We start from the raw sequence: 12,668 nt of genomic DNA, 5'->3' as shown, positions 1-12,668 counted from the left end.
TGGAACCTTGCAATATTTGGGAATGGGGGAAAAGATGAAAGGTATCTCTCAGATTTTTTTTTTGTTGTTTTTGTTTAAAGTATGCTTTTCTGTTACTATAGCTACTGGCTGTGTCATGCTCACATACAGATGCTTTATCACATTGTCTTTAGAAACCGACTGATTGCTGTTGCAAACCATCGGAGCCAGGAGTGGAGAGGATACAGATGTGTAGCAGGAGACTGGAAAACCATGGAAGGACCCCAGTCCAGCACAGAAGAGGCAGAAACAGATGTGGAGGACTGACAAGCAGGCACACTTGCTAGGCTTGTAACAGAAAGCAGGAAGAAATGGGAAAGAAGTAGGATATTGGAAAACCTGTGATGAGGTATGCACACTTCATGTTACCAGAAAAATCAAGAGGCCTGGTTAACCTTCAGTTATCTCCTTCTGGAGACAAGCAGATAACCAAAATCTTACATTCTCCTGCAAAGGAGTCTTTGAAAGAGGAACTGGGAGACCACAGTGGGAAGAGATTGCTCTGCCTGGCAAAAGCTTATTTAGGAAGAGAGCTGAGACCTCAGTGAGTTATAACCCTGCTGAGAAAATAACATATTTGGAAAGACAGGGCAGAAGATGCTAAAACTGAATCTTGTCTGGCATTTTGTGTGGGGATTGTTATTAAGGGGACTCCAGCGTGAAGTTTTGGGTCTTGCAAAGCAAATGAGAGACAAACTTCAGGAGGAGCCTGGATAGTGAATTCAGGGGTCTTTAATTTCTTTGGAAAAAATGTCTTAGTGAAGATTACTGGGAATATGTGACATTCTGCTTGCCCCGAGTGCAGTATGTAGTTGCAAAAAAAAGGCAAATATGGTAATGGCAGTTGCCAGAGGTGCTGGAAAAGGGTAATACCAGTCATGGGCTATTACACAGGACAGTGGACTCAAAGCTGGGGAAAAAAGCTTTCATGGGAATACAGAAGCGAGGTATCTCATCTTGGAGAAAGGAGTAAAGTGCATAATCCATGAGGAAACCTCAGAGAATTCAACAGTTTCATTTAAAACTTTAAAGCTTTTAGTCTTAAAGGTCAGCGATGTCCATCTTTCCATTTGTCCCGTTTCTTACAAAAGGATCTCCTCTTCCCACCCAGGTGCCCATGGCTATGGGATGACAGTGAGCCTATTTGTGTTCATAAACATGGAACTGACTTCAAGCGTCTGCTTTAAAACAAACCAAATGTTGATAGCCACAGGTACATAAATGTTGAAGAACTGAGGGTTTCTCAGTGCAGCCAGGCCTACACTGTCCTTTGTCAAAAAAGAAAGAAAAAGACCCTTAACTGTTCATAATAAAAATCTTAGTTAAATCTCTGGAAATGATCCTGTAAGTAACTTTGGCACGTAATTGTTCTTTTGTATTTGTATACTCCGTATACAAATAACTTGAACACTGTGCAGCCATTTAACTATTGCCACTTCTGTTTAGAATGATAAGATGTGTCCTTACAAAATTATTACTATTTATTATTTAGTTTAATTATTGATTAGCAAATATATCTTAGTACAAGGATTCTAGGTGTTAGGTACATAAATTATTGGGACTTTGTGAAATGCAAAAGAGAGAAAATGAAGAGAAGAAGCGATAGGACTGTGTTAAATATAGTAATCATAAAAGCTTGTGTGACAGAAAATTGTAAATTGACATAGTCATTAGGAAATTTATTCATTCATTTTTGCTTTTGCATGCATTTTTGTGCATTTCAGGGGACAAGCTTAATTTGATCCCTGAAATATAAATCTTTTGGGCAATAGGATATTCAGGTGAGAGAGGTAATTGGATATATTCAGATATTAGCATCTAAATCAGTAGGATGTCTTTAAAAATGAAGGAGATTTGTAAGAAAAATAGAATTGTTTTGAAGATATCTTCTGGATTCCACAAAAGGTACTTTCAGCATGAACACATTTTTAAATACTGACAGTGGTTTGAAAAGAAAACCTTTTAACTAAAGATAATTACCATTTTTCTTACTCCTAGGAGAGTTCAGCATGTTTTGGAAGGAGAAGTTTGGATTTGTTATGCAGCATGAGTGTTGCCTTCTCAATGTCATTTTCCCATCTGTCTTGCTCAGCAGTGTTACAGTCTCGGCTGATCCACGTGTGCAGTCATCAGTCAGATCATACTGCATAGTGATACAGTGAGCCTGAAAACGATTCTTGTACAATGTCTGCCATGCTCCATATCTTCCTCAAAGGAACTGTGGATACAATTTGAGCTTGTTTATATTCTTTCCAGTGGCCAGGAAAATTAATAATTCCTTTTTCCGTATTTGGAATTCCCTCAACAATAGATTTACCGTTATTTAATCCTTCTTACTTTATGAACTATATTTATCTTCTGGTACTCGTAGAATTCTATTGCCTGACACTAGTCCCATGGAAATTTAGGGAAATGTCTCAATCTATTGCAAGGGAAACAGGCTGTAAAAATCTTACTTTGTCTAAAATTTGCCATCACCTTCCCCACAGCATAAATTGCCCTGTGCACAAAATGCAAAATGCTGGTTGTGTTTGGTTTTTTCCTAATAGCAGATGAAGTCTAAAGGCTTGCTTTTAAGACCTTGATGCGAGACCATATCAGGAACTTTTCAAAATGTATGCATACATGATTATTTCAACACAACACCATCACACGAATCTTTCCTATCATATTGGAAACTCCGCAGCTATCTGACCCTGCAGCCACCCCAAGGGAAAGTCACAGCTGAGATCCCATCTTTGCATCCAAAGAAGAGCAACGAAGCTGGTGAAGGGTCTGGAGCACAAGTCTTATGAGGAGCAGCTGAGGGAACTGGGGTTGTTTAGTCTGGAGAAAAGGAGGCTGAGGGGAGACCTTATTGCTCTCTACAACTACCTGAAAGGAGGTTGTAGAGAGGTGGGGGTCGGTCTCTTCTCCCAGGTAACGAGTGATAGGACGAGCAGAAATGGCCTCAAGTTGCGCCAGGGGAGGTTTAGACTGGAAATTAGGAAATTTTACTTCACTGAAAGGGTTATCAAGCATTGGAACAGGCTGCCCAGGGAAGTGGTTGAGTCGCCATCCCTGGAGGTATTTAAAAGACGTTTGGATGAGGTGCTTAGGGACATGGTATAGTGGTGGTCTTAGTAGTGTTAGGTTTACGGTTGGACTCGATGATCTTAAAGGTCTTTTCCAACCTATACGATTCTGTGATTCTGTAAGGGCACGGGCTGAAAAGAAAGGAAAGGGATGAGGTAGAAAGGATATTCATATTCAGTGGTTTGATTTTATTCTGGAAATAGCAAAGTGTAGATACAGATTTTGGTATACTTTAAAATATATCGCAGGCAGAAGAAACTTAACGAAGTAATACAAAAAAGTGCTCCCAGGGGATGCAGACAGAGCAAGTAACACTAGTAATGCATTCATATAAAGCTGCCAAATGTGGGTTCAAACTTGGAGCATTTGGGGACCTCAGCATGTCTCCTTGAATTACCCAGTTATCAACAAAGGGATCCTCGAATCTCCTAGCTTTTATTAGACCCTAAGTCTTGTTGAATAGCATATTTCACTTCCTTTAGCTGAGTACCTGATATTGTGGCCTGAAAATCCTAATTTAATCCCATATAGCTTCTTCCAGATAGTGCCTCTAGAGAGCAATGAATGATATGTAATAGAAAATAAAAGTGGCCGAGATGATTCAGGGAAGACTGGAACCAGAGCTTGAGCACCAGCTGTATGCACGGGGGTGGGGTGGGGGGTGGTGGGAGTACCAGCTGTATGCACAGGGGGGGTGGGGGTGGGGAATCAGAAGAATCTGGTAACCTTATTAATGAATGATGCCTGGAGGCATTCTTCCTCCAGGGCTCTAAATCACAAACCTACCTCCTGATGAGCCCAACACAAGTCAGATTGTGAACTTTTATGAATTTAGAGTAAGTTTTCCTCTTGATCTTAATTTTAGATTAGAGCTCTGTGAGTTACTGTAATAAAACATGCTTTTTCAATAATGCATTTATCTGAAATTAACAGGTGTATGTGATAATGTGCTAATGCTGGAGGCACCATGATGCATCAACTCAAGATTTGGTCATATGACAAGAGTGATAAATTGAAACAGGAAGCTTCTAACTTGATGTAATGAAAGTATTTTTACCACAAGAACATGAGAATGAGTTGTTAAGAGAGGCTGTGGAATTTCTGTCCTTAGAGGTTTTCAGATCCTTACCTGAACAAAGGCCTGAGCCACCTGGTCTAAATTCAATGCTGACCCTGCAGGAGGTTGCACTAGATGACCACTGTCTCTTTCATTGCAAGAACTGAGGAGAATCAATGAAATAGGAGCTGGGTTCAAAACAAAAAAAAGGAGGTGATTCTTCATACACAGTTCATGTAAGATGATCATTAGGAACACTTTGCTACTGGCTGTTTTGGATGATAGAAGTTATGTGGGCTCTAGTCTGGGCAGGTTCACAGAAGAGATCCATTAGGAGTTACATATGGAGTCAACACCTTGCTCAAGAGCCTTCTGAGCTCACAGCTTCTGAAGGCAAGCCCTAAATGTAGATACTAGAGTTAACGGAAGAAGGGAAGAAGCCGGGGAGTTGCATATGATTGTCTGGCTCTTGCACTCTTTCCTGGCACCTGCTCTTTTTGAGATCTGAGACAGAATACTAGGCTAAACAGATATTTAGTTTGACCCAATACAGATGCTTTTAGGACCTGAAATCCACAACACAATAATGTTTATTCAATTAAGTGGCTATTCACTATAAGTGAAGAAGCCTATCTTGTCACGGTGGTCTAGTGGCCAAAGCGTGGTGAAGTTACAAGCTAACTTCAATGAGTTCATGCAGCTGAGAGAGTATGAAAGACTTGCTTCATAGCATCAAGGTAAATTAATCTCTCCAGAGCAAGAGTGTCTTACCTCTTCTGCACAGATATAAACATGCAATGACACTAAGCAACTTGTATTTGATTTATTTTGTAAGTGCATAAGAACTGACCTTACTGCAGGTTCTGTTGTAGTCAATCAGGTGCTGGTAGAAGGCCAGGACTTACATAAAGTTGATAAGGGGGATTCAGACCGGAATGTGGAACGTCTAATCAAAATTATTGTCCTTGGGAAGTGAAACACATCCTGGAGAAATATGTAAGCTAATTAAGATGTTTTGGGAACAATCTGAAGCTACTAGTAGAAGTGTGATAAGAAGCACCCTTGTGCGAACTCTCCTCATTATAATACTAAAAGTCACATCCCTTGAGCTGGAGACCCTGGCTCAAATGGAGACCCCTCACCTTTGGGCATGCGTAGAATATTAAAGTAATACTGTAGCTTTAAGAATAAGACGAGAAAATGTAGACAAATAGAAAACTGCTTTATGTAATTACTTATGCATATGTATAACTAGACTGTATAAATATTGTACCTGTATGGACGAGCAGGGAGCTACCTTTGTGGCGCTACCACCTAGCATCTGGTCTTGTGCAAAACTTGAAATAAACTGATATCTCAGCTCTGTGTGCGTATTGGGTGTTGTGCACCAGGTAACGAACTCCATTTGTGAGACAACACCGTGATACCTCACATCTAATCACAACATTATCAGGATGACTCAAAATTGTTAGGGTTTCAAAGAAAAGCAGCACAGAAGTTTTAGTTTTAGAAGTTTTAATCAAAATTCTGACTTAGGATAAAGGGCTAGAAGACACTCTCTCCTGCTTTTTAGTTAACTAAAATTATAAATTTTATAATTTTAATAAACTAAAATTTTGTGAATTATTGGAAGATGACAATATTGAGGAAGAATTTTTGATGGTGTAATGTCAGGCAAATTAGTCTACAGAAGTTAGCAATAGTTCTGCAGGTGTAAGACTCTGCTAGACTTTCACAAAACCCCCACCAAACTCTTGATTTCAAGACAATGTTTTCTCACATGCAACTGAAATCAAACCACTTTCCAACATTTAGCCTGTAATGTGTCCCGCAGTAATGACCATTCTTGGTCTAGTATAGCATCATCTTCTCCAACGGTGGCCAAAGAGGGAGCCCCAGACAATGCCATCCTTTCAGAAAACATACCTGCATGTTGTCTGGAACTCCTGTGAAACAGAGCAAAGCCCTCTCTCTTCCCGTTGCTGCTGCTTTTCTTGCCTCCTGCTTTCTTCTGATGATGTCTTTTGGTTATTTAGAAGAAGAAAAAGCATACATGTATTATTTTCCCCATACTGCAGCACTCTCCCCTCTTACACCCTCTCTACTGCAGGGGTTCTCCCTCTCCCCCACAGCCATGCCCTCAGTTGTTCTCCTCTGTTTTTCTTTGCCCACCTGCCCCCAGCCAAGCCCATCTACCCTTTCCCACCCCTCTTTGCAGCCTGTCTTTCCCCTATTTAACAGTCTCCTATCCTGAGCTAGCAAACATCCCATTTCCTGGCTTTTTGATCCTTCTCTCTTCCCTTTATCAGAACAGCAAAAACCCCACAGAGCCATGCTTGGCTCTACTGCTGCTGCTCTCATTGTGAGAAGCAGGCGCAGATTTCACCACCCTGACCCCCCTTGGCTTTCTCAGTCCCCCTCTTCTGCTGCAATTACTGCTACCGCCAAGGCACAGGCTGGGTCTCCTCACCTGGGACCCACCACTGCTCTGCTGGCTAGCATAGAGGACCAGAGGAAGAAGCGTAAGGGCTCTACTGTGTGGCAGCCCAGCCACAGGACCCCCTTGCCTGTCCCATCCACTCTGTCCCTAAACCATATTCTCACACGACTGCAGCTTTGCTTGGAGCACTTAACTCTGTCCTTAGCTATAGCTTCCCCATGCACCAGCACCAGTAGAGATCTTAATGTCACAGGTCTGAGCTGGGAGTGAGTAACGTGTAACTTAAATTCACCTAGCAGGCTCTGATGTTACCACTCCCTCCTTTTCTAGGTCATTGATGAATATAGAGATTGGCACAGGTCCCTTGCAATACTGGTGACAGCTCTACTTTGTCAAAGGACTGTTACTGACTCTCTGCTATACTTTAACCTTGCAGCGATTGTCCCCTGTACCCGAGGTTCAAAGTCCCTACGGCCTTTCTCTCCTCACCTTCCACCATTGGTGAGAGTGTATCCCAGGACAATCAAGTGCTATCACACCTGTACTTATCCTCCCTTTTGACAGGTTCTGGGCGGTAGCTAGAACTCCGAGACTGCAGCAGGAGATTCACTGAGCGAAGACCGTCTCTAAGGATGTGCACCCTCCCTGTCAGACCCTGGAGCCGCTCTTGCCCGGGCGGTACGCTGCTTGCTTCCGAGGCGGCGTCCCTGCGTCCCTCTCGGTGTCCTGCGCCTCGGCGTTGACCGCGGGGGGCCGCTGCGCCTCCCCAGGGCGGGCGGCTCCGCCGGGGCGTGAGGGGCCGAATCCGCCAGCCCACACAGGACCTGGGGGGGCGGGCGCGGGTCAGTGGCGGACAAAGCCGGCCGGCGCCACCTCAGGCTCCCGCGCCCCCTTCCCCTGCGGGCTCTCCGCCGCTTCCCCGGGGCAGGCGCCTGCCTCTTCAGGGGCGGGAGGTATCGCCCCGCGCCAGGGCGCCGCGCCTCCGGCGGCCGCGGTGGCGCTGCCGAGCAGAGCCGGGCGCTGGGCGCCGAGCGCCGGCCGCCCGCCCGCCAGCACCCCCTCCCCGGCCGGCTGGCTGGCTGGCTGCGCGCACGGCGAACATGGCGGCGGCGGTGGGGCGGGACAGTCTACCTGAGCACTGGTCCTACGGCGTCTGCAAGGACGGGCGAGTCTTTTTCATCGAGTAAGGGGGCGCCTGCGGGCGGGGGCGCCGGGGGAAGGGGTGCGGGGGTGGAGGGTGGCCCCGCTCCCGCCGCTGCCTGCCTGCTTGCCTTCCCCCCTCCCGCCCGGCCGGGCGGCCGCACGCAGTCACTAACAGGTGCATGTTTTCCGCTTTTCTCTCCCAGCGATCTGACCCGCACCACCACTTGGCTGCATCCTCGCACCGGGGAGCCCGTCAACTCCGGCCACATGATCCGCTCAGGTGGGTGCCCGGGGGCGGCGGGAAGCCTGCCCCCGCCCTGCCCTCGCGCCGTGCACCGTTAACGGCCCCTGCTCCGCTCCCCCCCCCACCTCCCCCCGCGGCCAGTGAGGCACCTCGGGGGCGCGGGCGAAGTTCTCACCCCTCCTTCCTCGCTTTCTTTCTTTCTTTCTCTCTCTCTCCCCCTCCCTTGCAGACCTGCCCCGCGGATGGGAGGAGGGGTTCTCGGAGGAGGGCGCCAGCTACTTCATCGAGTGAGTACTCCCCTGCCCCGCGCCGGCCTCGGGCCGCTGTTGGCGGGGGGCGTTGGCGGCGCGGCCCCGGCCCGCCCGCGGGGACGTCTCAGGCGGGAGATGGGGGCGGGGGGGCGCCGGCCCGCTTCCAACTCCTCTGCCCCCACCGCCCCACCAGCCGGGCACGTCCGCCGATTTAATTAATGATCAACGCGAGGGAAAGTGGCAACGAGGTGTGCGGTTTCGGCGGCGGAGGGGGAAAGTTGAATGCCGGGCGCGGCGGGATGTGGGGATCCCCCGCCTGCCGCGCTCTCTCGGAGGCTAGCAACAGGTTTCCCCGGAGGCGGCTCTTCAGTTTTTGTTGTTTGTTCCCCCCCCTTCCTGGTATTTAAAGTGCGGTTTGTGGCAGGTGGAGCGTTGCATTGCTGGTCATGGTTGAAGGTGGATGGTTGTTTTTTTATTTTAAATGGCTCGTGGCTGTGGGTGCAGCACTGGGAAGTTCTGTAAGCGAAAGGCTTTCAGTGTTTCTTCCCAGAGACGGGAAGAACGGGTAACTTGCCTTGCCTGGGCTGGTGGTGGCTGTCATATCTCTTATATAGTGTATCTTACTCAGAGAACAGTTAAAAACTTGAGATGTGCTGCCTGTTAAGGCTCTTTTATTCTATGAGATGCAAACGTGTTCCAGTAAAATACGATAAGTAAGAGAGCTTCTTTCACACATTACGTATATAAGGCTTTTACAAATGTAAACACTGATGTAAAAGTAGAGGTTTAATCAAATCAGTAAAATTCTGGTACGCCCTGCATATAGAGTTGTGTGTCACTTATGATGTCTTTGCATTTTCCTTTGGAAATCGGAATGCATGACAAATTCAATGAAACTAACAGAAAAGAATTGGAAAACACTTGTTGCTTCAGTGCAGGACTGGAAAGGTTAACCCAGATCATTAAGTACCGTTCCCCTATAACTGCTGGCAACTGTGTGACAGGTGTCTAGTTTTGAAATGCCTGCAGAGCATACCCCAAAACCGTTGACAAACTTGAGGTTTTTAGTAAAGGTCAAACTTCAAAATGATAGTGGGCTACGTGAAGGAGAGATTGACCGAAGGCATCATAAATACCTCACACAGTAGGATGTTTGTTAAATAAAATTCCAGATGATCCTAAAATGTCCTTTTTTCCCTACAAAGGAGGAAAAAACCCATCAGTCCCTGTTTGCCTGAGCCAGAGAATTAATTAGAGTGCTGGACTGGGCAGTTAGTTTAGCCTTCAACTAGTGAACAGGAGGTAGCAACAAGGCATTGGAGGGCGGTTAAATACCGCTTATAGCAGCCACCCTTTAACTGTGGCCAATGCATTGAAAAAAAAGAATAAAAGTTCTGGTTACGTTGCTGGCTGTTGGAACTCTAAAATATGATAACTGTATGTATGTAAATGTACGTACGTATGTATGTAAATGTAGTGTAAACAGGTCATTTACACAGATACATCAACACAAAATTATTTCCTCTTTGTAGGAATACTTCTCTTTGTTTTTCTGTGCTTTCCAGAAGCTTACTGGTGCAATTTTAGAACAGCTTAGATTCCTTTTCTTAGGTGCTCTATTTGGAAGACCGTTCTTGTGTCTTGTTTGTCAGGCAATTACAAAACTTTTAATTTCTGATCTGTTAAATTATAGTTGTGTGCAGTACATTGTCATAACTTGTGCTAATAGCATTATTTAGCTTGAACTGGAGTTGCTGCAGGAAATGAAATACGGAATGGAGTGTGTATTTTACAGAGCAACTGGATAAACTCGACCATCTTTAGCCAAGCAAAGTTTTGCAAGGAGCAACAGCAATTTTTTGGCATAAATATGTTCAGCTATACTGCTTCACACCAAAGATTCACCTGATATAGTATCCTCTTCAGCAGTGATAATTCCCCCAGCACTGCTCTAGCCTATTGTCAGCTCAGAGGCTTCCTGAGCCAAGTAGAATTTCTCAGGTTTTCTCCCATGAATGTATTGAACTCCCCTTGTGCTCGTGTAAACATCAGCATCCTTAGATGAGGATTTCCGAACCTCACTGCTCTGTTCATTGCTCCTATGTTGCTTCCACATGATGAGTTCTCTCAGCTTACAGAAAAGGTTACCCTAAACGCATGATTTCACATGTTGTACTATAAAATTCCATTTTCTGGCATTCTAGCTCACAAAAACCATGAGCTCTTCTGTATAACTACCCAGTCCTCTTTGTACTGATGATAATTTCCAGTCTGGTGTCATCCACAGAAATTTCATGAGCATGTTCTCACTCCTTGGCTACTGATTTGTTGAAGGATGTCAGGAGGAATGCTATGAGTAACCCCTCTCTCTAGTGATAATTTCCACTATTAATATAACCTATTGTAGTTTTTTCTCTTTGGTCAATTTCTTTATGTCTCTTGTAAGTCTTATTTCTATTTTAAATATTATTTAAATAGCAATAAATATTTTTAGAATATTTCTAAAATATTTAGAAATTTTTATAATATTTAGAATATTTAGACTATTTCTAGAAATATTTCATTTAAATAAATATTATTTCTTTAATGAAATTAAAGTATTACTAAGTATTATTTCTATTTTAAATAATTTCATGTGGAACACAGTATCAGACATTTTATTTAAATATATATAGCCTAACTCCACTTACATAACTGATTTCTGGTACAGCAGTAATCAAAATGTTAGATAAAACATTTAATGTGAGCCATCTTTGACTTAAAAAATATTTTTAAATTAATCCTATGTCCATTTACTTCCTTGTCTTTATTACTTCCTTCAATACTATGGACAACCTTGAAACATCATCTAGTAAAACAAAGGTTTATAAGCTGGTCAAGCTTAATATCAAAACCAGGTAAGCTTTTTTTCCTCTTTCCACATACTGGGAGTTTGAAAATTTCTAGAACTCCCCTTCTGATGGATAGAAGCTTTCCAAATTAACGTGCTCTGGTTTATAACGTGTTTGGGTTTTGTTTTTGTGTGTGTGTGTGTGTCAGTGCTGTCCTGTAGTTAAGCAGCTGTCCTGTAGTTTAAGGGGGACTGTTTTCCCTTTGGTTATTTACTCGAGATGTTTGTATGAAATCACACCCCCTCTTAGTCTTGTTTTGCTCAACTAAATAAGCTGTGTTCTTTGTCCAGTCCTTCAAAAAGGGCTCTCTGTCTGACTATCCTGTAGTTCTTCTCTGCACCTCTTGCAATATGAAGTCATCTTTGTTGCATGTGAGTGAACAGAATCGTACGCTGGAATGAGCTTTTGTGAGATTCTCAAACAACAAAAGTGCTTTCTTGGCTGTAAAAATTTCTCAGTTTTCTGCATTTTAGCTTGTTTGCCTATTTGGGGAAGACGCCCACACTGACAGCACATGTGAATGCTGCAAATTGACTGATACATCCAGATTTTTCTTTTCCTTTACTGTTTTAACTTTTAAGGCTATAATTTATATTAGGAAGCCATGTATGAAGCTACATTCTAGTTCTTCCCATTTGTGCATATCCACATCTTCCTGAATGATTTTCTCTGTTCTGATCATTCTTCAGGTTTTCTTTATAGTGGCAAACTGTATTAGCACAGTCCTGCCTTTTATCCTAAAATCACTAAATAAAACATTAAATAAATGATGTATAAACTGATTTTTCTGGATCTCTATTAGGTAGTTTTGATAAAATCTTGCTGTTTCTTTTGCAGCTTATTTACAACTTAAATAGCGTGTCCTAAGGAGAAAATGGGATAACTTTTTATGCTATTTTATGTCTTTCCACATACATAGCCTCAGCATCTTTGTTACTCTTAATCAAATAAAGACATGGCACAATCAGCTATACTCAATATAGATACCAATTATGACAGGTTGCAATTTGGTCACCATTGCTTGTGAACTGTTAGACTTTTTTCATCAATATGACTTATTTCCTCTTTTCTTTGAGTGACAAAAATGCGTAAAAACAGCAGTTTAACTTTTATTTTTTTTAAACCAAAAAAATGGAGTGTTCAACTTGCTTGGTATGGCAACCTTTCATCTATTTTAAGAGGCGTATTGATTTAGGTGTGATTGTAGGACTGGATGTTTCTTTGTATAAAAGTATCATGGATGTTGCGTTTTCTGACTTTGAGTGCTGAGGACAGCTCGCACTACTCTTTTCCATCTCTTTTTTTGTTCGTTTTCTCTGCTAATGTTTTTGAAATACGTTGTGTTTGTTGGGCAACTGCTTTCTGTTAGAGTCACTGCAGAAACGTGGTTGCTGCTGAGCTTATGTGGAATTGAATGAGGACTTGACAATGCTTGCTCTGGTAGTTGGGTTGCTGATGTGAAGTGGTAAGTGTGGTTGGCAGACTCTTTTTTTGGGGAGGGAGATGTGACATGCAGGGAAAATAGTGACTGATGGAAAAACAGTGCATG

General features: G+C 43.5%; 1 protein-coding gene across 2 annotated transcripts in view; it reads left to right on the top strand.

The window, feature by feature from the left end:
• The first annotated feature begins 7,589 nt into the window (after positions 1-7,589).
• PLEKHA7 (pleckstrin homology domain containing A7) overlaps positions 7,590-12,668 on the top strand; it is a 174,320-nt gene continuing 169,241 nt past the window's right edge. The window contains exons 1-3 of one of the 2 annotated variants that reach the window (XM_072865751.1): positions 7,590-7,773; positions 7,937-8,013; positions 8,207-8,264. In XM_072865751.1, coding sequence (XP_072721852.1) covers positions 7,691-7,773; positions 7,937-8,013; positions 8,207-8,264 — 218 coding nt within the window. In that variant the 5' untranslated portion in view covers positions 7,590-7,690. Of the gene's footprint in view, positions 7,774-7,936; positions 8,014-8,206; positions 8,265-12,668 lie in introns of those variants that run through there. The other variant, XM_072865743.1, reaches the window with a different exon arrangement.

This window comes from Ciconia boyciana, chromosome 6 (assembly GCF_034638445.1).
Source record: "Ciconia boyciana chromosome 6, ASM3463844v1, whole genome shotgun sequence".
Taxonomy (NCBI): Eukaryota; Metazoa; Chordata; class Aves; order Ciconiiformes; family Ciconiidae; genus Ciconia; species Ciconia boyciana.
Note: the sequence above shows the minus strand (reverse complement) of the source record. Positions and strands in the feature narration are given on the sequence as shown.